The following is a 23,157-nucleotide window of genomic DNA, read 5'->3' as shown; positions in this document are numbered from 1 at the left end:
TGGAATTTTGAATCCTCAATGCTCTACAACTTTGCACTTGTTTGGCTTTATGAATATTTTGATATGAGCGTCACTGATGAGTCTTATTGTAGACGAAACGCGCGTCTGGCGTACTATATTATAATTCTGGTACCTTCGATAACTTTTGACTCTTCATTGACGGTCTTTTACAAAATATTTGAAAACCTTAAACGAAACACAAGTGTACTCAATGTCAGAATAGACATCATATCTACGCATGCATTCAAAATGAACTAAAAAAATGTCCGTTTTTACATGTTATTGCCAAAATTCCGATATACTGTTCGGCAAATCGATTTTATGTCGTGTTTTAACGTCACTTTTTAGCACCGCTTTTGGACTATTTCGTAGTGGCCAGTTTTTAATTGGCGGAGGAAGCCGGAGTGCCCGTAGAAAACCACCGCCCTTCGAAAGGAAAACTGACAATCCGAGTCGAGTTCACCCGCATGAACGGGGTTCCAACTCACAACCTCAGTGTTGACTGGCTCTTGAATACAGTAGTAACTACTTTTTTCTTCTTGATGAAAATTTATTCAAATACTTAAAATAAAAATTCACCAGACAGTATATACATTCCTGGTGTCACAAACAGACGGTTACGTGTATTCGGTTAAAATAACAGAAATGCAATAGTATGGTTTATATATTATGTTACATATCAACTAGTTTAGTTAAAAATTAATACGATATTTCTGAATGGTTATCTGTTACTTAAATAACGAGATTGTCCGATATAAAATATTTTTCTAATAAGAAATGTTATTTTCTCTGATTTAAACGATAAAAATAGTGACATGATATTATGTACTTTTCTTACAATGTTTTAAATTAGTCTACTAAATTGAGTTCAGCTTGAGGATTCAACAACACGATTTTATTTTTACTTTTATTGATACTAAATCTGGCTATACTCTTAATTAAATTAGCGAATTAAAAACTAAAATCGTAACTTATCTTCATAAAACCCATAAGCATCGTTTGGTCAAAATCAATCGTATTTACAAAGGTATTATCAACAGTGCACATAACATTTATCAAAAAATTCAGTTAATTTTGAATGATTGGCACAATTGAAAAAATATGTTTTAAATCTTTTCTAGATTGTGCACACACTTGACAAGTGTTATCAGACATGGTACATTTTTAAAAAATAACCTTAGTAAACAAAGTTCTGTGAAGTACTTGCAAATTAAGTTCCCTGCATTCACCAAACAAGATATGTTAATTTGAAAAAAATATAACACTTTGAAAGTTCTACTTTCGGATACTTTTCAATCCAATCAGATTCTGATACAGGTGATTTTCCAACAACTTTTATTAAGAAATAATAAAATACATAGACCACTCGGCCACCGATGCGCTCCTCGGTAAAGCGATATATCTGGTCATTCTCGCTGCTGTATATTATTTCACCTTGAGCATACTTACTTCTATGTGATTGGACAAAATGCGTATACCATCTTTGTTTACATATTGATTCTTACATTGATACCATTGAATTATCAGATTTAGCCAATCAAGATGATCTGTTCTAATGATTATGAAATAAAAATCCCTTTTTGAGCTAGTCAATGTCATTAATACAGAACATTTAGAATCATTTAGTGAGCCAATTAGGTTTTGACCACCCGTAAACTCATCCAATCATCTTATCAAATGTTTGGCTTTATGAATATTTTGATATGAGCGTCACTGATGAGTCTTATTGTAGACGAAATGCGCGTCTGGCGTACTATATTATAATTCTGGTACCTTCGATAACTTTTGACTCTTCATTGACGGTCTTTTACAAAATATTTGAAAACCTTAAACGAAACACAAGTGTACTCAATGTCAGAATAGACATCATATCTACGCATGCATTCAAAATGAACTAAAAAAATGTCCGTTTTTACATGTTATTGCCAAAATTCCGATATACTGTTCGGCAAATCGATTTTATGTCGTGTTTTAACGTCACTTTTTAGCACCGCTTTTGGACTATTTCGTAGTGGCCAGTTTTTAATTGGCGGAGGAAGCCGGAGTGCCCGTAGAAAACCACCGCCCTTCGAAAGGAAAACTGACAATCCGAGTCGAGTTCACCCGCATGAACGGGGTTCCAACTCACAACCTCAGTGTTGACTGGCTCTTGAATACAGTAGTAACTACTTTTTTCTTCTTGATGAAAATTTATTCAAATACTTAAAATAAAAATTCACCAGACAGTATATACATTCCTGGTGTCACAAACAGACGGTTACGTGTATTCGGTTAAAATAACAGAAATGCAATAGTATGGTTTATATATTATGTTACATATCAACTAGTTTAGTTTAAAATTAATACGATATTTCTGAATGGTTATCTGTTACTTAAATAACGAGATTGTCCGATATAAAATATTTTTCTAATAAGAAATGTTATTTTCTCTGATTTAAACGATAAAAATAGTGACATGATATTATGTACTTTTCTTACAATGTTTTAAATTAGTCTACTAAATTGAGTTCAGCTTGAGGATTCAACAACACGATTTTATTTTTACTTTTATTGATACTAAATCTGGCTATACTCTTAATTAAATTAGCGAATTAAAAACTAAAATCGTAACTTATCTTCATAAAACCCATAAGCATCGTTTGGTCAAAATCAATCGTATTTACAAAGGTATTATCAACAGTGCACATAACATTTATCAAAAAATTCAGTTAATTTTGAATGATTGGCACAATTGAAAAAATATGTTTTAAATCTTTTCTAGATTGTGCACACACTTGACAAGTGTTATCAGACATGGTACATTTTTAAAAAATAACCTTAGTAAACAAAGTTCTGTGAAGTACTTGCAAATTAAGTTCCCTGCATTCACCAAACAAGATATGTTAATTTGAAAAAAATATAACACTTTGAAAGTTCTACTTTCGGATACTTTTCAATCCAATCAGATTCTGATACAGGTGATTTTCCAACAACTTTTATTAAGAAATAATAAAATACATAGACCACTCGGCCACCGATGCGCTCCTCGGTAAAGCGATATATCTGGTCATTCTCGCTGCTGTATATTATTTCACCTTGAGCATACTTACTTCTATGTGATTGGACAAAATGCGTATACCATCTTTGTTTACATATTGATTCTTACATTGATACCATTGAATTATCAGATTTAGCCAATCAAGATGATCTGTTCTTATGATTATAAAATGAAAATTCCTTTTTGAGCTAGTCAATGTCATTAATACAGGACATTTAGAATCATTTAGTGAGCCGATTAGGTTTTGACCACCCGTAAACTCATCCAATCATCTTATCAAATAATCGGCAACCACATGTTGATTGAATTTCATTTTACAATGGGTCCGGAAAAGGGTTAAAGTGCTTCAGAATTAGAGAAAACACTTTATTAAACAAACACTTATCATATTATACGTTTTCTCTGCGTATGTATTCTGGTTTGGTCATTTTGTATGTTTAAGTATTTAACATATTCGAATTACAAATTTTGTGGTTTTAGCGATTCCGATAATTCAGTCAATCATTTCGGACGCACGAATTCTATTGAGTGTGTTATTCCTGTTTACAAGCAATATTTTGATACTGTTGCCTGAAAACTAGTTTTTGATCATCACCTGAGTAGTCAGAGCGTCAGTACTGACATGGTTTTAGTATTATATTGTTAAATTTCTGAATTTAATTGTCAATTTATTTTCGAATTACGAGTTTGAATGTCCCTCTTTTATCTTTCGTCTCTCTTTTACATTTATATGTATAATTTGAAATAATTTTCTAATATGTAGGCTAACTTTGTTATACTAGTCATCATGCTACATAGAATATTGACAGTAAGGGGTCTGCCGGCCAAAACATTGAAAGAAAAATCGAAGTAAGTCTTCTGCTTTGTATCTTATTTCAATCATAAAATTATGATAATTCGCCGTTTCAGAATTTAAAGCATTATTGGTGATATTTTCAAAAGCATACACCAAAATATTGGGAATTGTTATTAATGTACTAAACAATTGAAAGTTAATTAATGACGTTATGTTATTTTCATTTTGGTAGTGTACGGATATTTATATTACCCATAGCCTTTTAGATTTTAAAGAGGCAAATTGAAAACAGCTTTAACCTTCTAGCTTTTGTTTGAATTAGTTTTATAAATATCTTCTTATGTATGGCTATACCCGAAATAGAACGGAATCGAGGAATGTGTCAAAAAGATAAAAAAAAATAAAGGCAACAGTAGAATACTGCTGTTCAAAAGTCATAAATCGATTGAGAGAAAACAAGAAATATAAAGCGTTATACGAAGCAAAAAGATTTAGAAAAAAATCAACGTAACATTGCAATGATACAGGCATACAACGGTATTAATTTGTTGTAATTTTTGTATGCCTGTTTCTCGAATTAAACATTTTAGACAAATAATATATACCTTGTACTTGTGGAGGAAGTCGGAGTGCCGGACTGAACTGCCGACCTAGCAGGAAAACTTATAATCCTAATCAATAAAGATTGGAACCGAGTGCACTTACTCCATGCGAGATTCAAACTAACTTCCTCGTTGTTGACTGGCTAGTGATACAGTAGTTCTAAAACTAGGACCAATTAGGCACCGATGTCCCCTTTTATTAAAGACGAATACTTAAGATATTTCACCAAAAGTGTATATGTTATGCATATAGAGTACCAGATGTATATGTTTGGCCTTTAGAATGTCAATTTGTTTTTAAACAACAATGATTTTATATAGTCATGTGTTTTTTGTGACATGAACAATCAATTATATGTTTATGTTCTATAAATGTTTTGTTGATAGATTTTAAATCGATTTACAAAGCTAGGTGTTTCTATCACGAAAACAGATTATTTTATCTGTGCTTGATACAACATTTTAAAACACTTTTGTTAGTCGTTGCCCTCCAACTTCGTTTTTGGTATGTCCTTCTTAGTCTAGATTGGAGCTCTACTGACGAGTCTAATAATCACGAATCACGCATGCAGCCTAAAAAAAATTAATTCAAGGATCTTTAATCAAATCAAAGAACCTGTATCATGCATTTACATTGTTACATATTTTTTCATATTTTGCAGGGCAGGAATAAAAAGTATCTGCGTTATATTACCACTGTTTGGTGTAACATGGGTCCTTGGTGTGTTTTCTGTGAACGAAGACTTAGTTGTTTTCCAATACCTTTTTGCTATACTTAACTCATTACAGGTATGTATGTCATTGGGAAAATAAATGAAGTACAAAACAAAATGTATTATTATTATAAATATATTCACGGAAAAAGATGGGAATATTAACATTAAAAGTCAAGCACATTTTCCTTTTTATCTTTCAGCTTTTTTCAGTAGTGATAGTGATATTTGAATATCAGCATTTTAAATTTCACTACAAGAAAATTGTACCACAATAAAAACGTATAATTTCAAATACCTAAAGCGGTAAACAATTATCGCAAGTTAGCTTAAAATAGTTTCTTTAAATCGGTCAAACAATTCTTGATGGCGACTGATTTATTATGTAGCGCTGATTACTATTGGACTGTTTTTGTTTCAGGACTACAACCCTGTTAATGATAGGTCCGAAATTGTTAAAGTATATGCACGATCGTAATGTATCAGTTGATATAGTTATACGATGGGAATTGCGCAATTGATTTATCTTTGGGGAGCCGAAATAATCAGATTTGTGATAGATTTGTGATAGATTGTAGTTTGAAGCCGTACCTTGTGTAAATATAAATTAAATGAAGCAGAATTGAATAGTGCCATTAATGTTTGATTTACTGGGATTACTTAAGGAAATATAAAGCACTTTTATTTAGTCAGTTAATATATAAAATTGGGAAAGGAAATGGGGAATGTGTCAAAGCGACAACAACCCGACCATAGAGCAGGCAACAGCCGAGGGCCACCAATGCACCAATGGGTCTTCAATGTAGCGAGAAATTCCCGCACCCGGAGGTGTCCTTCAGCTGGCCCCTTAAAAAATATGTATACTAGTTCAGTGATAATGGACGTCATACTAAACTCCGAATTATACACAAGAAACTAAAATTAAAAATCATACAAACAATAACAAAGGCCAGAGGCTCGTGACTTGGGACAGGCGCAAAATTTCGTCGGTGTTAAACAGGTTTATGAGATCTCAACCCTCCCCTATACCTCTAGCCAATGTAGAAAAGTGAACGCATAACAACACACACATTAAAATGCAGTTCAAGAGAAGTCTGAGTCTGATGTCAGAAGATGTAACAAAAGAAACTAACAACATGACAATAATACATATATAACAACAGACTACTAGCAGTTAACTGACATGCCAGCTCCGGAACCTCAATTAAACTGATTGAAAGATTATGTCTTCATCATATGAATACCAGGCAGAATCCCTCCCATTAGGGGTTGAGTATCATACTATCATAGAATATATGAGAAGAACATAACCCGTGTCATGCCAACCACTGTTTTTTTTTTAAATAAATGTATTTAGTTCCGATGCAAAGACCCTATAAGTGAATCAATATTAGAGCAAAAATATGCAATCTTTAATGACCTGACATCAGTATTGTAACTATATCCCTTCTTAATAAGTCTGTTTAAAGGTTTTGTAAGCTTTTGGGGTGAATACTGACATTTTTGTGCTTTGTAAAGAATATTACCATAAAAGATTGGATGTGAAATACTTGTACGTATAAGATGTCTGCATGTTGAGTTATATTTACGAATTATTTCCTTAAACCGATGATAAAATTTAGTAAATGTTTTGACTAGTTTGTGATATCGAAAACCCTGGTGTAATAATTTTTCAGTAATACATAAATTTCTCTCGCTAAAATATAATACGTTATTACAAACACGAGCGAATAGTACAAGTTGAGATATATAAACACCATAAGATGGTGACAAGGGAACTTCACCATCTAAAAACGGATAATTAACGATAGGAAATGAAAAATCATCTCATATAATTACTGGGTCACTATTACTACTACATGAACTAGTTTGTTATTTGACTTGCAAGAGTGTTACCATTTCAGTAGTCAGTACGCTTTTTCTAACATATTGTATCATTGATATTATATTTAATTTTTTTTGTAGACTTAACTTTAATAAAAACGTTTAGAAAACTCGAAACCCGAATGTATTTTATATCCAAAGTGTTAAAGTTTGATAATGATTTCGACTATTTTGTGTGAGCTCTACTGATGGTTGCTATGTCGAAATCACACTGATCTCAGGTTTTTGACAGTATCCTTGTGTGATTTTAATAATTTCAATTCAGCATATGTTTTATAGAACATTTTTATTTTCAGGGTTTCTTCGTGTGTTTGTTCCATTGCTTTCTTAATAAACAGGTAGGTGTATGTTCATGATGGTCTTTGTCACAGTTTGTGACTAATAACCACATAGCTGGTCAAAATAAGTGCAAATTTCTTTTGTAATAACTACCTATTTTCCCATATGATGAGAAGGATCATAAACTGCCTTTTTTCAAGACTGTTTTATTAATCTAATTTGTAATTTTTTTTTTATTTAATGTTAACATTTCTGTTTTAAAACTTATTCCAAATAATGGTTTCTTCGCATTTCTGCTCAAATAATGAACAATTGCTGTTGAAACGCTACAATTAACTTTGTTAAATCTCTCCAATCGACATCTATTCGCTGTATTTTTTATTTTTATTTCTTATCTTGTCAACAATACTGCTTAGTTTTCTTGTATCTTCAAATATCTAAAGAAGTCATAAAGACACATTTTTGAGTTTTATTGAGCAATTTGGCAATGTAGGTCCAATTTAGAGTATGCTGTATAAATGACTAATATACCAGTAACTACTTTTCGTTACTTTTATTTCATGACCCCACCTGTCTTTTAGTGATAGAAATTCCCATTTCATGAAATTCTTGTTCAACGCGTTTTTTTCCTGAATTAATCTTTATTAGAAACGCTCAAACTTAAACATTGAGAACCATGAATATAGAAATACGCAGAAATGTAAGACGAAGTATAACCAAAAAATGTTTAAAAAGGAATGGTCAAATTTATGCTAGCAAGCCATTTTGTAACTTGGCAATTTCGTACCTCTGTCATTTTGCACCTCTGCCATTTCGTACCCAAAATTAGCATTTCGTATCCCAAATTTGCCATTTCCTTCCCACTATACAAACCATTTCGTAACCTATAGGTCAAATTCATCTACCATTTTGTATCTCATGGACAACATGGATGTTTAATTTTTCGGATTATTTATTTGTAGAAGTTATATTTTTTTAAGATACATGTATATGTAAAACATTTTGAGGTTGTTTTGTTTTTTTTAAATATACAAATAAACTGCATGTTGTTTGTGTGCAGGATTTCTCCTTTATCTATTGTTCAACTTTAAAAATATAAGGTTAATCAACCAACAAAAACGTTATAATCTGCAACTGTTTTATAGTTATTAACAGCTGTTTATGTAAGCTGATATATTTACATAAGAAGAAGTCCATGGATAAAAATATACAATACAATATATACAAATTTTCCATAAGAAATATCATAATACGTATAATCCTTCGAAGAAATGGAATAGATGTTAATATTCCATGAGGTACGAAATGGTCGAGGCACAAAACGGTCAAGGTATAAAATGGTTTTTGACAGGGTACGAAATGAGGGGTACCAGCTTATCAAAACATCAATTATAGATTATAAGTCATACCTTTTACCATGCAATGACTACGGAGCTGATTATATGTTTTACTTCTGGATCTGATGATATCAACCATGGATTTTTGGGGGTTCGTGTTGTTCATTCTTAAATTGTCTATGCTTTACTTTTTTTTCTGCTGGTTTTTTTTTCTTGTTGTGCCATGACGTTGTTAAATTTTTACGACTCATTAATTTAAAGATCCCTTTGATATATTACAACATGAACTATTTTCGTGATCTGTCGAATTTAAATATTATGATATGTATATATAGGTTATTTCGATATTATTCGATCTGAATTTTTAGGAGATGTGTTCACGCAAATGTATTATTGAATTGCAAATATTTTTTTAAATACTCTAGCTCCAATATGAGTATTTGCGTTATCTATCATAGGTCAAGCAAGGATACCAGCATTATCAAAGACGGCGAAGAGCAAGTCGAATGGATTCGAAATCATTCACACAATCTAGTACCTTTGTAAGCAGATTTGTATTTTTTTATTTTCATTTATCTGTTCACAAGCTAACCAATATTATTATTCACATTGATTAACACTTAGATGTATTACACGCTCTGCAAAAATATTGTAATTGGATATTTCGATATTAAAATTCTGTAATGAAAATTATGGGATACTTTTGAAAAGAATGTTCTCAAAATTTTCTTGTGATCACGAGATTCTCCGAGTCGATAGCTTCTCTGTTTTTTCCTATGACATTAGAACGTTATCTTCAATTTCTATTTTTATTGTTGATGCTCAGAAGTTATGGTTAATGATTGGTAGCAAAGTCAGGTTGTATAAGATAACAGAAGAATCGTTGATTCGACTTTTATTCATCATATATGCATCTTCTTGACCAAAACAAATACCAAAATAGTTTAAATTCTGTTTTTTTTAAACAACTTCATATACATATCTAAACCGATTTGCTCTCTCTTGCCAAAAGATACCAAAAGGACATTAGAAATTGTACCTTGATGGCAATAATTAAAGTCAAGACTAAAAAAACAGATAACGTGAACACAAACCTCACCTAAACATGGGAATGTTTTACTCACCAACTAGCGAACTTGTAGGTAATATGAAGAATGAATATTTGGTAATGAGTTTCATTCATTGAGGTCATTTTCAAGGAATAGCTAATCTAAAATACGATATAACATTATAACATATCAACATGTCTGTTTTTCTTTTTCATTCCAGGACAATCAAACAAAACAGCAACGAGAAAGAAACGATCCAATGTCTAAGCGGAAGACATCCAATGATGAAGGAAATGATTTAAATCAACGAAGGCATCAAAACAATTCTCCGTATTTTGATTCAATATTTGACAATCTTGCTTATTCGCCTTCGAATACTTAAAGTCCTAAAATTATCAATTGGAATTCGAACAAGAAGTTTAAAGTTAACATTAGTGTTAAAGAAATGAGAATGTTATGCGATGAACACAATTCTTAATTGAACATCGAATAGGGTTTTTATTTTAGGGTAACAATGAGTTGTATTACATTTGTCATTTCGATACATTTTATACCTTGCGATATGGGCTTTGCTCATTGATGAAGGTCATTGATGAGGGTCTTATGGTGACCTGTAGTTATTGATTCATGTGTCATTTTGATCTCTTATGAAGAGTTGTCTCAATGGCAATCATTCCATATCTTCATTTTTATAGGCATGCTGATGTCCTTTGACAGTTTTACGATTTCTCTTTGAGAATTACAAAAAAATACACGTTCTACATGTTGTACTTATTGATATTTGTATTTTTTCCCAATAAAGTATTAGTTGGTACACAATAAAAGTAATAAAATATTTCCTCACCTATAACTACAGACATTGTTGAGCTACTTAACCATGTTGAGGCTGAATACTGCTAACCAACTTAGTTTAAAACTGCATGTATAATAATTATAAAGACGTGTAAAGAGTATGAACTTGTTTTGATGACTGAAGTTTAAAATGAAGTCATAAGTATCAGAAGTTAACCATGATTACCGATAAATGGTTGTTTAAAGGCTAAATATTAAATAATAAATTCACTAGCCTATACATATACTACGATTGTCAATGATAGCTTTTTACGTCTTCATAGATACTAGGATTACAATTTTGAAAGCCCGACGCGTGATTCGTATTTATAAGACACACTAGTTACGCAAATCAATAAAAACACAAATGCTAAATGTTACAAAATTTGGAAGGATTGGTGACTTAAAAACTATAAAAAGGTTCATTTCTCCTTCATCGAATTTAAAACATATGTTTTCAAAGGGTCTCTTAATCAATAGTAGTGCTTCTGATGCTCGCGTGAAATGCATACTGTATTGTAATCGGAAACAATTTGAAATGTTTTCATTCGGAATAAGAGGAGATCCTTATCGTGTTTGGTCGAAATCGTATTTTTGAATATGAAAACTCTGAACAAATATGATTAATAGAAATCAAGATGTCACATCTATTAAAAAAAAGTAAAATCAAAGAGTGTTTTCTGAATTTTTCAAACAATGGCAACATATGTTCATTAAAATTAGAAAAAAGCCCTTTCAATACCTTCACCATTCAGCGCTTATAGGTGGTTCAGCAAATGAACTGTGATATACATTGGGTTTAATATTAATTAAAGATTTTCGTCATAACACCAATTGAAGAATGCTTTAAAGTAAACAAAAGATCCATGAGAGCTAGCCTCATATACCAAAGTTCATCCTTGAATATAGCATTTTACATTTGGACAACAGCATACAATTCATTGCCATATGTTTGCACATCATATTGTTGACCAGCACGTTTTGACATATCTTAACATTGTTTCATAATTGTAAATACTATTGTCATGTCAAGACTTGGCATCTATATCCGGAACATAGGTTACAGACGAAATTTCAGATTTAGCTTTTTGTAAAAACCGGTCCAAAATGGAACAATATGTTCAGTGTTTTCTGCAGAAAATGGAATCGAATCTAAAATTTTTCTCAAAAGATGTCACAGAAATACCAAAGACAAGACAGATATATATCGGTTTTTGATGAAACAAGACACGATCTTCTCATAAACTTTAGAATAACTAGGAGGTCCATACCGTTCTGTTGCCTTGACGAAAGGTAAACATGCCATAAGTTTGGTATTCGAATCAATCAACGTCAAAGATCTTTTCTAGTCCCCGTTTAACCTTTATGGAACTCATGTGGGCGTTTGATGATTCCTCTATTAATGGAGTAAAATTCATTTTCATCATCGATTGTTTCAGCATTTAAATAAAAATGTTCTGCTCCCTCCTGTATAATACGACCACTTTTCCAAGTGCAACAATACCAATAGGTACAAAGTACATGTTGGAGTTTAGATTTTCAATAAAAAACATTTAAAGCAAAACTGGTGGTGTAATCATATGCCAAAGCAAGATGAAATGGGGTTAACAGGTTAATGTTTAGAAACATTACTACAATCTTTCAATGAACATCAGAATAATGAGGAGATCCATATCATATTTCTTGAACTATAATGCAAAGTTAAACATCCTCATTAAAGTTAATCTTTAAGAAATACTGACTTGGAATGGCTTCTAAACTTTACAATATTAAGCTTAAAACATTTTAATTCGGAAAATCATAAAATTATCAATGTAATCTAAATTTACAAATATTGTAACTACTTCGTTGAAATAATAGAGAGTGTGCTTTCGCTAAACTGAGTGAAAATGGACAAAATTTCGATAAGTTTGTAGGAATTCTAGTTTTATTTTATGAATGAACAATTAAAATCTGTATAAAATTCAACATCATATGTCAAAAGACCAAAAAAAGTAACAAAATTTAAAAAAAATCCCATTTTGTATTTGAAAAAAAAATCAAAATGTCTTTTTTCATTTTATTTTATAAAAAAAACTGCACCGAATGAAATGTTTACGACCGGGCAAAAAAGTTAGCTAAAGGTATTGGCTTTGCAAAAAAATTGATTTTAGCCTGCAGGTATGCCGGTCCATAAAAGTCGTAGAATAAGCACCTTTTTCTTGATCTGTCACTCCACTATGTGCAGTTGGAAGAGTTTTAAAATCTTTTTTGATGGGAACTTTTTTTTTTCGTTTCTGCAGAAGATGTCAAAATTAAACAAACACCTGAATTGCTTTTGATACTTTCCACTCAGTTACACTCTTTAACTTACATATAGTTTGTGGATATCTATTGTCCGTCTATTGTTCATTTGTTATGATGAACCTTAAACATTGACATTTTTTGTTTAAATAAGAACAGACATTCATGGCGAACAATGTATCAGTATTTTAACAATACTCAATTATCAATCATCTATGATTTAAATTGTTAAAAGTTTAAATTAAACAACAGAGGCACATTTATACATGTTATATAATTAACTTAATTTAGAATCATTTAGAATAAGACAGATTTATCAGATATTCTTTTTGAATTGCATCATTTAACCTATGACAAAACTCAGTAAATGTATATTTGTTATTGCTACGTCTTTTATTACATTTGTGTTTTGGTTGTAGTCAAGTTCTTGTTGGCAAAGAATCACGGTGTTCAGATTACAAGACACCGTCAAAATAAATATTAAATGTTAAATGGAGATACTATTTTGATATATCTGAATGCAATTTCCTAGGAAAGCTCAACAAACGTTAAACATGTGAGTAATTAATATAGATAACTATTTTAAACGTCAAATCAGTTCATTTTAAATTTTAAAGACTGATTGGTGAGTCAAATTTCTGTTCAAGTATTTGTAGAGGTATCATTTAGTTATAAACTGTTTTTATTTTACACATTGCTTACATCAAGTGTGATAATATGACAAAAGAATAACATGTTTCTGGGATGAATTAAAAAAAGTCATTAAACTTGTTTCTCAAATTAACAAATATATGATTTTTATCTACATGTATACACATCAAATGAAATATAGTCAAATGATGTAAATGATATGATTTAATAATTGAAAGACCTAAGACATTATCTTTTTCAAACTGTATTTCTAACAGCCTATATTGACGCATTTGATTCACTCCGTTTTGAAATTATGTTATTCCTTGATTTTTGTCTAATTTCATGCTCAAATGAATTTATAAGATTTGATCAATAAGTGTCATATATAACGATAATGAGTATATTTGAAGAATTTAAAGAACAAACATGGTGTCTTGTTGTTGCTTGGATATACAGGTACCCGGCCACCTTCATTCTATTTTTTTGTTTTATGTATTTGTATTTATCCATCTGAAGAGTTAGGCGTTTTTCAACTGATTTTCATAGTTCGTTCTTATTTTGTACTCTTTCACCACTGTCCGTGATTAGGGAAAGGGTTGCGATTCCGCTAATATGTTTAACCCCACCACATTTTGTATGTATTTGTCTGTCCCAAGACGGGAACCTGTAATTCAGTGCTGGACATTTGTCGATGTGTTACATATTTGTTTTGGCCGGTAATTTTCTCGTTTGAATTGTTTTACATTTGGCATGTCGTGGCCTTTCATAGCTGATTATGCGGTATGGACTTTGTTCATTGTTGAAGGCCGTTAGGTAACTTATAGTTGTTCATTTCTGTGTCATTAGGTATCTTGTGGAGTGTTGTATAATTGTCAATCATACCACATTTTCTTCTGTATATGTACCATTTGACTTGTGCCACAACCACAGAAATTTAGTACGTACATGCACATTCGTAAATTATCAGTCATAATAAATAAACGCTCTATCTTTGGTACGAAACGACTTTTGGAATTTTGGTTCTTCAATGCTCTTCAACTTTGTACTTGTTTGGCTTTATAGCTATGTTGATCTAAGCGTCACTGATGAGTCCTATGTAGACGATCTAACGACTTTTTTTTTATTAATACAACTCATTTTAATGCTCACATATGTTTGTTGTGTGTAGGAAATTTAAACTTAAAAATATTAGCAGATGATTTACTACTATTGAGAATAGGGAAGTTAGACATTTTAAATTGTGAAGTTTGGTATACATTGATGTTAGTTGAAGTCATTCATAAGATCCAGTATCAAAATAATTTAAACAATGTTAAGAGGCAAAATGCTGAATGTAGGCAAACAATATATAGATAACATAAGAAAACCGTTACAAAAACGATTATATCGTTATCATATGGTTATGCAATTAAACTCTAAGCTCAAGATGCATAAAGAACACTGTGTGCTTGATAATCAATTAATTGGTTTTTTTTTCTATTGATTTTATCATTAAGTATGTGTTTCTGTCGCAGTCAAGTACATGTTTTCATACATTTCTCGTGTTGAAATTATAATTCACCTACCATTTTTTGTAATTGGAGATTGGACTTTCAAATATCAATAAAGTTACTATTGTCAGAATAGATATATGCGATTGGCAAGGATATCCAAACAAACGTAAAAAAGGAAATTTGAATAGTGAATAAAGATAAATTTCGTAATTTTCGAAATTTAACTATCATAATTGACAGGGTCAGAAAAAGATAACCTAAATTCTGTATCGTCGGTAAATTTCACATATGCCTTATTTGTCAGTATAGTCACGTTGATTACCAATTTCTATGTATACAGTACCGTGTTGTTTCAAAAAAGTATGACGTCGTCAAAGCATTAATTTAAGATAACCTTTCCAGACCGTCGTAATCATGATAATGTTTTGAACTGGTATTGTGAAAATAATTGTGAATTTGTGGATCTCGCTTCATACAATTGTATAAATTTCAAGATTACTTTTCATAATATATATCCATCACTTTTTGTGATGGTGTTAAAAAAAAAGTGATGGTGTTCCAAACATGTGACGCGCAGTTTGCGGTGTCCTGTGCTTTCGTTAATTCAAAGGATATGTCCGTTCTTATTCTGCAGTTTACATGTTGCAATGTACTATTATCTTATAAGGTCTTTCCTTTCTTAATGGAGAGACCTTACTGCATTTCCTTACTTTATATTTAGTGTTCTTTTTCCCCGCCAAAAAAACCCACTGTAATTGCTACTCTTCATAAACTTTAAGAGTAAGCGACAAATCTTTTTTTATGTGAATGTTCCTTTGCCACATGTAACAGCAATATCTTCCCTTGAATATTTAACTTGATAATGGAAGTTTTTATCGACCTCGACTTGCTATACAGCCCGCCAACGGTCGCTTAAGAATTATTTACCGATATGCAAAGGAATCTTTTCAACCGTCAGTTGTAAAGACCTAGAGTCTTTAGAATTAAAATCATTGGACCTTAAAAATATGAGTCACGGTCATATTTTATATTTTGACGACATGTATTAGAAATCCCTATTGTTCTTATTGATAGAGAAAATTTAAATAATGAAAAATGTTACTTTCTACAAGGACCAAATTCATTTCATTATGACTGTACATGTATTTATTTTACATTTGTTTTATAGACATATACCCCATTGACGATTTGTTAAAATACATTATTAAAAGTATAAACACAACAACACTGAATTCCAAGGAAAATTCAAAACGATAGGTCCTTAATCAAAAAAGACATCCCTTTTACAAAGGGTCTTTTACAATAATATAAGTGACCAATGTCATGTCCAATGTGACAAAGTCGGTGTTTTTTGTCCTATTTTAAGGATTCCATGTGCGTTTTGGGGCTTAAGTACTTTTTTTTTATTTTTATAAGTGTCCAACTATATACATTTCACTAGCCTTACCAAATTTTCACGATAATCTATTTATGTTAACCATAAAATATGAAATCTTATCTTTTATTTAACATTAATTGCCTTTCTGAAGTAATCATCTTTCATATCAACGCTCGCGGGTCAAAGAGTATAGAAATATCATTTTCCTCAAACATAAATAGATAGATAGTTATCAAAAGTACCAGGATTATAATTTTATACGCCAGACGCGCGTTTCGTATACTCATCAGTGACGCTCAGATCAAAATAGTTAAAAAAGCCAAATAAATACAAAGTTAAAGAGCATTGAGGACCCAAAATTCCAAAAAAGTTGTACCAAATACGGCTAAAGTAATCTACTCCTAGAAACTTGTGAATTAATTAAGACTTGAAGTTACTTATAATGTGTAAGCCAAACCACTTACATATGTTCCCTAAAGAAGTTACATTACCAAAAAGTAATATCACAAAAATACTGAACTCCGAGGAATGTTCAAAAAGAAAAGTCCCTAATCCTATGGCAAAATCAAAAAACCAAACACATCAAACGAATAGATAACAAATATTTTTTTCAAAGACCCATATTTTAACCCATTGAAGTAAAGTTTTTGTCATTATTTCTTAAGTAATATATCTCTTTATCTCCATATTCCTCTAAAATATGTTGGATGTTTTGTTTTATGATATAAAATAATGTAAAAATTCGTAAAAACTACATTTTCTTCATGCTTCTTTATTTGAAATTTAAAATAACTCTATTGATTCATTTTATAAATTTAAAAAAAAAATTACATATATAAATAAAAAAGGATGCACTGCTCGTAAACTCTGATAAAAACATCATTTACCTACAGTGACAATAGAATTCTTTATGTGTTTCTCCGTCTTTAAACATGTTGTCTGTCCAACATTTCAACATAACAAGAAATAATAAGCTAGGTTTTCGCTAACATGAACTAGCATCATGACGTCACAATTTGGCACGTGAGATGTGTGCGGGACCTGAAATAGAATACAAACTTTCACTCTAAATATAATAACTTAACCAAATTAAGATTCTATGAAAATGTGAACATGAATCCCGCTTACTCTTTATTTTTATTTAGAGGGTAGCATTAACCTCTTCTTTAATTCATCTCTCTCTCTCTCTCTCTCTCTCTCTCCTCCTGGTAATGTGAACAAATGACTGGTAGACGTTTAGAAATTCATTTAACAAAGAAAAAAAACCAAAGTCATAAATCATGTTTCAAAGGGGATAGGCCTTTTACAATTGCTTTAAAAATACAATTGATCTATATTTAATTGATGTACATTTATTTTTTATCTGTGCTGAATGGTCATGCCATTTGTTTGTACTGTATTATTGACACGAAGTGTTGGCATTTTAGCGGCATTTTTTACAATCATAAAGGAGAGGATTAACTAGCCATAAAACCAGGTTCAATCTCTCTTATTCAATGTATGACTTTTGAACAGCGGCATACTACTGATGCCAACCAACAATCAATCAATCAATACTACTGATGCCTTATCTACCTTACCTTGTATTTTGAGTAAATAAACTCATCATAGATACCAGAATTGAAATTTTATAGTAACGCCAGACGCCCGTTTCGTCTACTAAAGACTCATCAGTGACGCTCGAAGCAAAACATGTTACAAGAGCAAATATTAGTTTATATAACAGATTCGCAACACACTACAATTTAATATTTGTGTAAACATATGATAATCTAACATCGTATACGGTTATTATTTCCCACGATAAAACACAAAGTAGTGATTACACCTATTATACAATTATATTTCTAATTATAATCCTGGTACCTTTGATAACTATATCTTTAATTAAATTGAATATCAAATATCTTTGAATGCATTTAATAAAACGAAGTAATATGCTATTTGACACATATCAGTCAATCTATTACAAACTCTTAAGTTTAGATAAACAATATAGTCCGTAACATGCGTAGTTGAGATTAGATTAAACATGTTAAAGATGCATTATCTAATGATTAAATACCTCGTTTATTAAACATTCTGTGCGTGAGACACAGGTTATTGTAATATTTCTAATTGTATCTGCTACGAAACAAAACGCTTGAACTTGAACATGGATCTCAATAAAACAAAGTACACATCATCACAGTATATTGAATTCCAAAAATTCTTACAAAGGTTTGAAACAAATACTTTAGTCCGTATCACACGTAGTCAGGATTAGATATCTATTGCGTACATGATTCATAACATTCCTTTTATCGAATTCACCTTTAATGTATTAAGAATTTATTTTGGTTCTTATACATTATTGGCTTTCACATATTTGACTTTAGCGTTCCTTGTGAAAGGAAATCCAGTAAATCTTTTTATGTGTATAATTTATATAATGTGTTCATCTGTTAGAGCACAAAGTTTATAAGCTTTTGGTAATCAGTCACCCAGAGTTTTCTTTTATGCAATAGCCAGTACTTCGGTACTGACATAATGTATATCATATATTTCTTACCCCAACGGGTGATTTGGTAATGGGGATACGGTCAATTATGTCTTCTTCCATCAGATAGTAAAATCCATGCTGACGTTTGTCGTTGGTTTTGTGGTAGACTGGGGACGAAAAACCGACGCCTCGTAAATAGAGTCCGTTAGTTGCCTGATTTAATGGTAAACTCTTTGTCCCAAATTTTCTTTTATCATTCCAAATTTCCCCGACCCACATGCCAGACGGCCTCTATTAATGACCTGTCTTTTCCAGTTATTGTCTTTTTTTCTTCCCATGAACATGCATGAAATATTTTCCATTGGAAGGTAAGCAACCAACACTTAATTAGCTCAATCTGTCTTTAAAATGTTCATTTATACATTAGTAATAACCTAAATTCCCGCAGGCTAAGTTTAACTCATATGAATGTGGGTGTTATGTGTATGTATTTCTTGTTGGTTTCATCCAGATTTTAAACTGATTTGGGTATTACACAATCGTCGCTTTCAAATACTCGGTTTTTGGCGGTCCTGATGAAGACAAAACAATAAAAGCGCAATGGACGCAAACACTTAAGTGTTGTTTAATAGCAATATTATTTGAGTCTCACTTACTATTTAGCGTCATTCTCCATACTAGTATTAAAAATAATACTAATACTACATTTCATTTCCGAGACAATATATTATCTTACCTCCTATACATTTCATGGAATATGATTGGTTAAAAGCGTCCGCGTGCAAACCATGTATATTTGATATTAGGTTAGTAGGGAGGCGGGGCTTATCTCATACACGGTTAGTAGTGGAGTTACGTCCCTTTATATTCCTTATTAGGTAAGAAGGGGGTGGGGCTTATTTCATACACGGTTAGTAATGGTGTTATGTCCCTTTATAAAAAACAAAACGGTACTGAGAAAAAAATCTTAAAAGTTCCAACAGACGAAGAAATTGATGATTAAGATTGAAACAAATTCATAAAACACATTTAAACCTTACAAGTCATTATTGTTGGCATCGGTTTTTGTAGGATCAATGGAAGTATTTTCTTAGTGCTAACAGTATTGAAGACTTGCTCGTTTTGAGAATCACTAGTCCCTATTTCACACGTTAAGATAGTCGGTAAGATAAATTCGTTACATAGTGTGCTAGTGACGTAATACGGTATATATGGGGTCAGTAAATTCCATATGGGGATTCGAGCTTCGCTCTCACCCCATATGGAATTTACTGACCCCATATATACCGTATTAGGTCACTAGCACACTATGTAACTAATAATATTGTTTCATATTAAAAACATTGTAACATGTTGTTTTCAAATAGCAGGAGTCAAAATACATACACAAAATTGTTTTATCCATATCATTTGGGCAATTTATACATTGCAGCTTGTTGTTCGGTGTGAGTCAAGGCTCCGTGTTGAAGGCCGTGCTTTGACCTATAATGGTTTTCTTTTACAAATTGTGACTTGAATGGAGAGTTGTCCGATTGGCATTCATACCCCATCTTCTTATATCTAAGAACTTTAAACCAGATATATATATAGACAAATATGTTTACAGGTTTCATTCAATCATCAGTAGGAACGAATATGGAAGAAACAAAAATATTGTTGAATTTCAACATAAGTATGCTCATATTAATACCATATTCGCTACATACGATACCATTTGGATTTTTATTATTTATGTTAAGAAATAAATTTGTAAAATAGTGATTGTTTTCTACTCCAAATTATTACTTTGTGTTATATTTTTTTCACTTTCTTACATATTGAATTTATCATAATGCGAAAATACTAAAGACGTTATAAATAAATCGAAAACATTCTTTAACCAGTCAAGCCAAACTGTGACAATAGTTTTGTAGTTACATATAATACTAGTGATTGCATTTGTCTGACAATATTTCATAAATATCCAATTGGCAGTTAAACAGAAAATATTAACATCAGGCCTCTTTGATTTTACTGACGGTTTTGCATGCTACATTACTGTAATGTTTCAAATAAATCTAGACGGTTTAGGAGATGAGCCGAATGTCTTTATATATATTTATGTGAACCGATATCTTGACCCTCTGCACCTGTGTAACACCATCTCGTTATTCGAAAGAGTAGACATAATCTAATCAGCCAAGAATAGACCTGATTGCAAATAAGACCCTATAAGAATTACCCTGTTTAACTTTATCTGTCAACATAGAGAGACAGTGAATGCCTTTCCATTATTGCTACCGGTATAAGCAATATCAGTAATTGTGTTTTTGTCGAAATTATTTTAATGTTGACATAATATTACTTTGTTAAAATTAATGTTTTCGACCTTACAATCTATGACAATTGCAAGTGTCTATATAAAAATATAATAGGAAAGCTGATACAAAGTCAAAATATATATTTTAGGTTGTCAATACAGATAAGTTTCAAAAGATCCATGTTATATTTGTGTATAATGAACCTCAATTATAATTCAGTATATTCGATCAATAGCTGAAGACGAAGGCAGGCATGCAGAGATGTTAAACAAAGTATAACTTTAATAAACGGGACATGTTGTTCCATAGGCCAATTTGTATTTAAGCAAGAATGCTGACAACATGGGCAAAGTCATGGGGCATATGAACTTTGCCGTCCTTGATTTAAGTCCATATCACGAGGATGAAGCATCTAGACTTAAGACACTGGTGAATTGGTTAATGGCTACCGGGAACAGTTGCCACAAAAAGAATGGGCCCCCATAACACTGGTGACCCAAACCAGGGTAATATTCTTTCTTCCAGGGGTATTAGAAGTATACGGCACACACCATATTGGCCAGGCGAAGACAGTGCTTGGGACAAGATTACCTTCACCAAAGGGGCACACCTTCTCATCCCAAAGGTCACCTCATTGTGAAAGCAAGCATTTGAAGTACTCGGGGGTTTACCTTATTACCAGCCGGCGAACACCGTTGGGGTAGTATGAGACACCCCGTAGTATTTATAGCAAGTGGCAAGACCATAGGGCGAAGACACATGGCAGACCCAGCCAGTACTTATTGAGATATGCAATCCCAGGTTTTGTATAATCAAGGGTACACATCGAAGCCACCACAAAGGGGTCATCGCAAAAGGGGCAACAATGGGCAGCATGCATACACAGTACAGTATAATAAGGATATGCCTAGAGAAAATACAAGGAGACCAGACAACCAAGGTGGGTTACGAGAAATTTAAAGCAGCGCCTCGAAACTTATATTAAGTATGAAGGAAAGGGCAACTAGCAGCAATTATTCACAGAATTTGCAATGTATGCAGAGGTTTGTGAGTGGGGTCCACAAAAGTGGAAATATAAACTTTTTTTGTACCTTGAGGGAAAGGCAAGTGAATAATATGCCCAGGGTTGAGACTATATAAGTTTGATTAACTTGTGTCTCATCCCTTTTGCACATTTAAGAAAAAAATATGTTTAAACTAAAGGGGTGAGGCGGATAAATAGACAGCATATTCACTTATTGCGAGTGCATGAGGTACCCTCTTATTTCAAGCCTAATTGGGAGCTACATATCATGATAGATTTTCCGACGTCGCAGACTGAGGGCTACAGGTTTTTCTGGATACCCAGTAGGGCTATTATATGCCCGGTAACCACGTAAGAGTTTTACTCGTCAAATTCCTTATGGGGATCATTTATATAGACTAGGGGTGCAGTGATGAGGAGGCCCAAAACAGTGAGGACTCATCCTAAGAGGAGGAAGAAGAAACCATTCTGGTAGATGAGGGCAGTGATTATAAAATAGTCATTGCATATCAGCATCGGTCTTGGACTGTGTTAAGGGTACCCAAACAAATCCAAGAGCAGAGTTTGTTTTCTGAAGTGTACACTGCATCAGAGATGATCATTATATCAGAAGAGATGTACAGTTCCCTAAAATTAACCCACCCATACCTAGGGAGTATGTAATGAATACCACAGGGAATTGGATGCAAAAACATGGGTATGTTGCACCTCAGGGAACTCTTTAATTGCTCCAAGTTATAACTTGGAACCGATGCAAGATGACTTGGTGTCTCTGCTTAGTGAGTATTGGGATTGTTTTTGCACAGTGCGTTTGACTTTGAAACCTTTTCGGTAATTGAAAATTAGATTGACATAGGGGACACCCTCCAATATAGCAACGAATGAGAAGAACCCCTATCGGGTATGTTCAGGACGGGGAGACCCTTTTACAAAAAATATTAGAGGCAAGGGTCATTCAGCCTACAGTCTCTGAATGACGTTCTGTCCCTGTATTGGGAAAGATAGTCCAGCAGATAGGTGAATAATTGTGCACTTT

General features: G+C 32.2%; 1 protein-coding gene across 1 annotated transcript in view; it reads left to right on the top strand.

Moving 5' to 3' along the window:
- The window catches only part of LOC143058857 (adhesion G protein-coupled receptor B1-like), a 30,496-nt gene extending 19,701 nt beyond the window's left edge, over positions 1 to 10,795 (top strand). The window contains exons 16-20 of the mRNA XM_076232339.1: positions 3,801 to 3,886; positions 5,098 to 5,224; positions 7,329 to 7,370; positions 9,107 to 9,190; positions 9,918 to 10,795. Coding sequence (XP_076088454.1) covers positions 3,801 to 3,886; positions 5,098 to 5,224; positions 7,329 to 7,370; positions 9,107 to 9,190; positions 9,918 to 10,079 — 501 coding nt within the window. The 3' untranslated portion in view covers positions 10,080 to 10,795. The remainder of the gene's footprint in view (positions 1 to 3,800; positions 3,887 to 5,097; positions 5,225 to 7,328; positions 7,371 to 9,106; positions 9,191 to 9,917) is intronic.
- The last annotated feature ends 12,362 nt before the right edge of the window (positions 10,796 to 23,157 follow it).

This window comes from Mytilus galloprovincialis, chromosome 14 (assembly GCF_965363235.1).
Source record: "Mytilus galloprovincialis chromosome 14, xbMytGall1.hap1.1, whole genome shotgun sequence".
Taxonomy (NCBI): Eukaryota; Metazoa; Mollusca; class Bivalvia; order Mytilida; family Mytilidae; genus Mytilus; species Mytilus galloprovincialis.
This window is presented reverse-complemented; position numbering and strand designations above follow the sequence as displayed.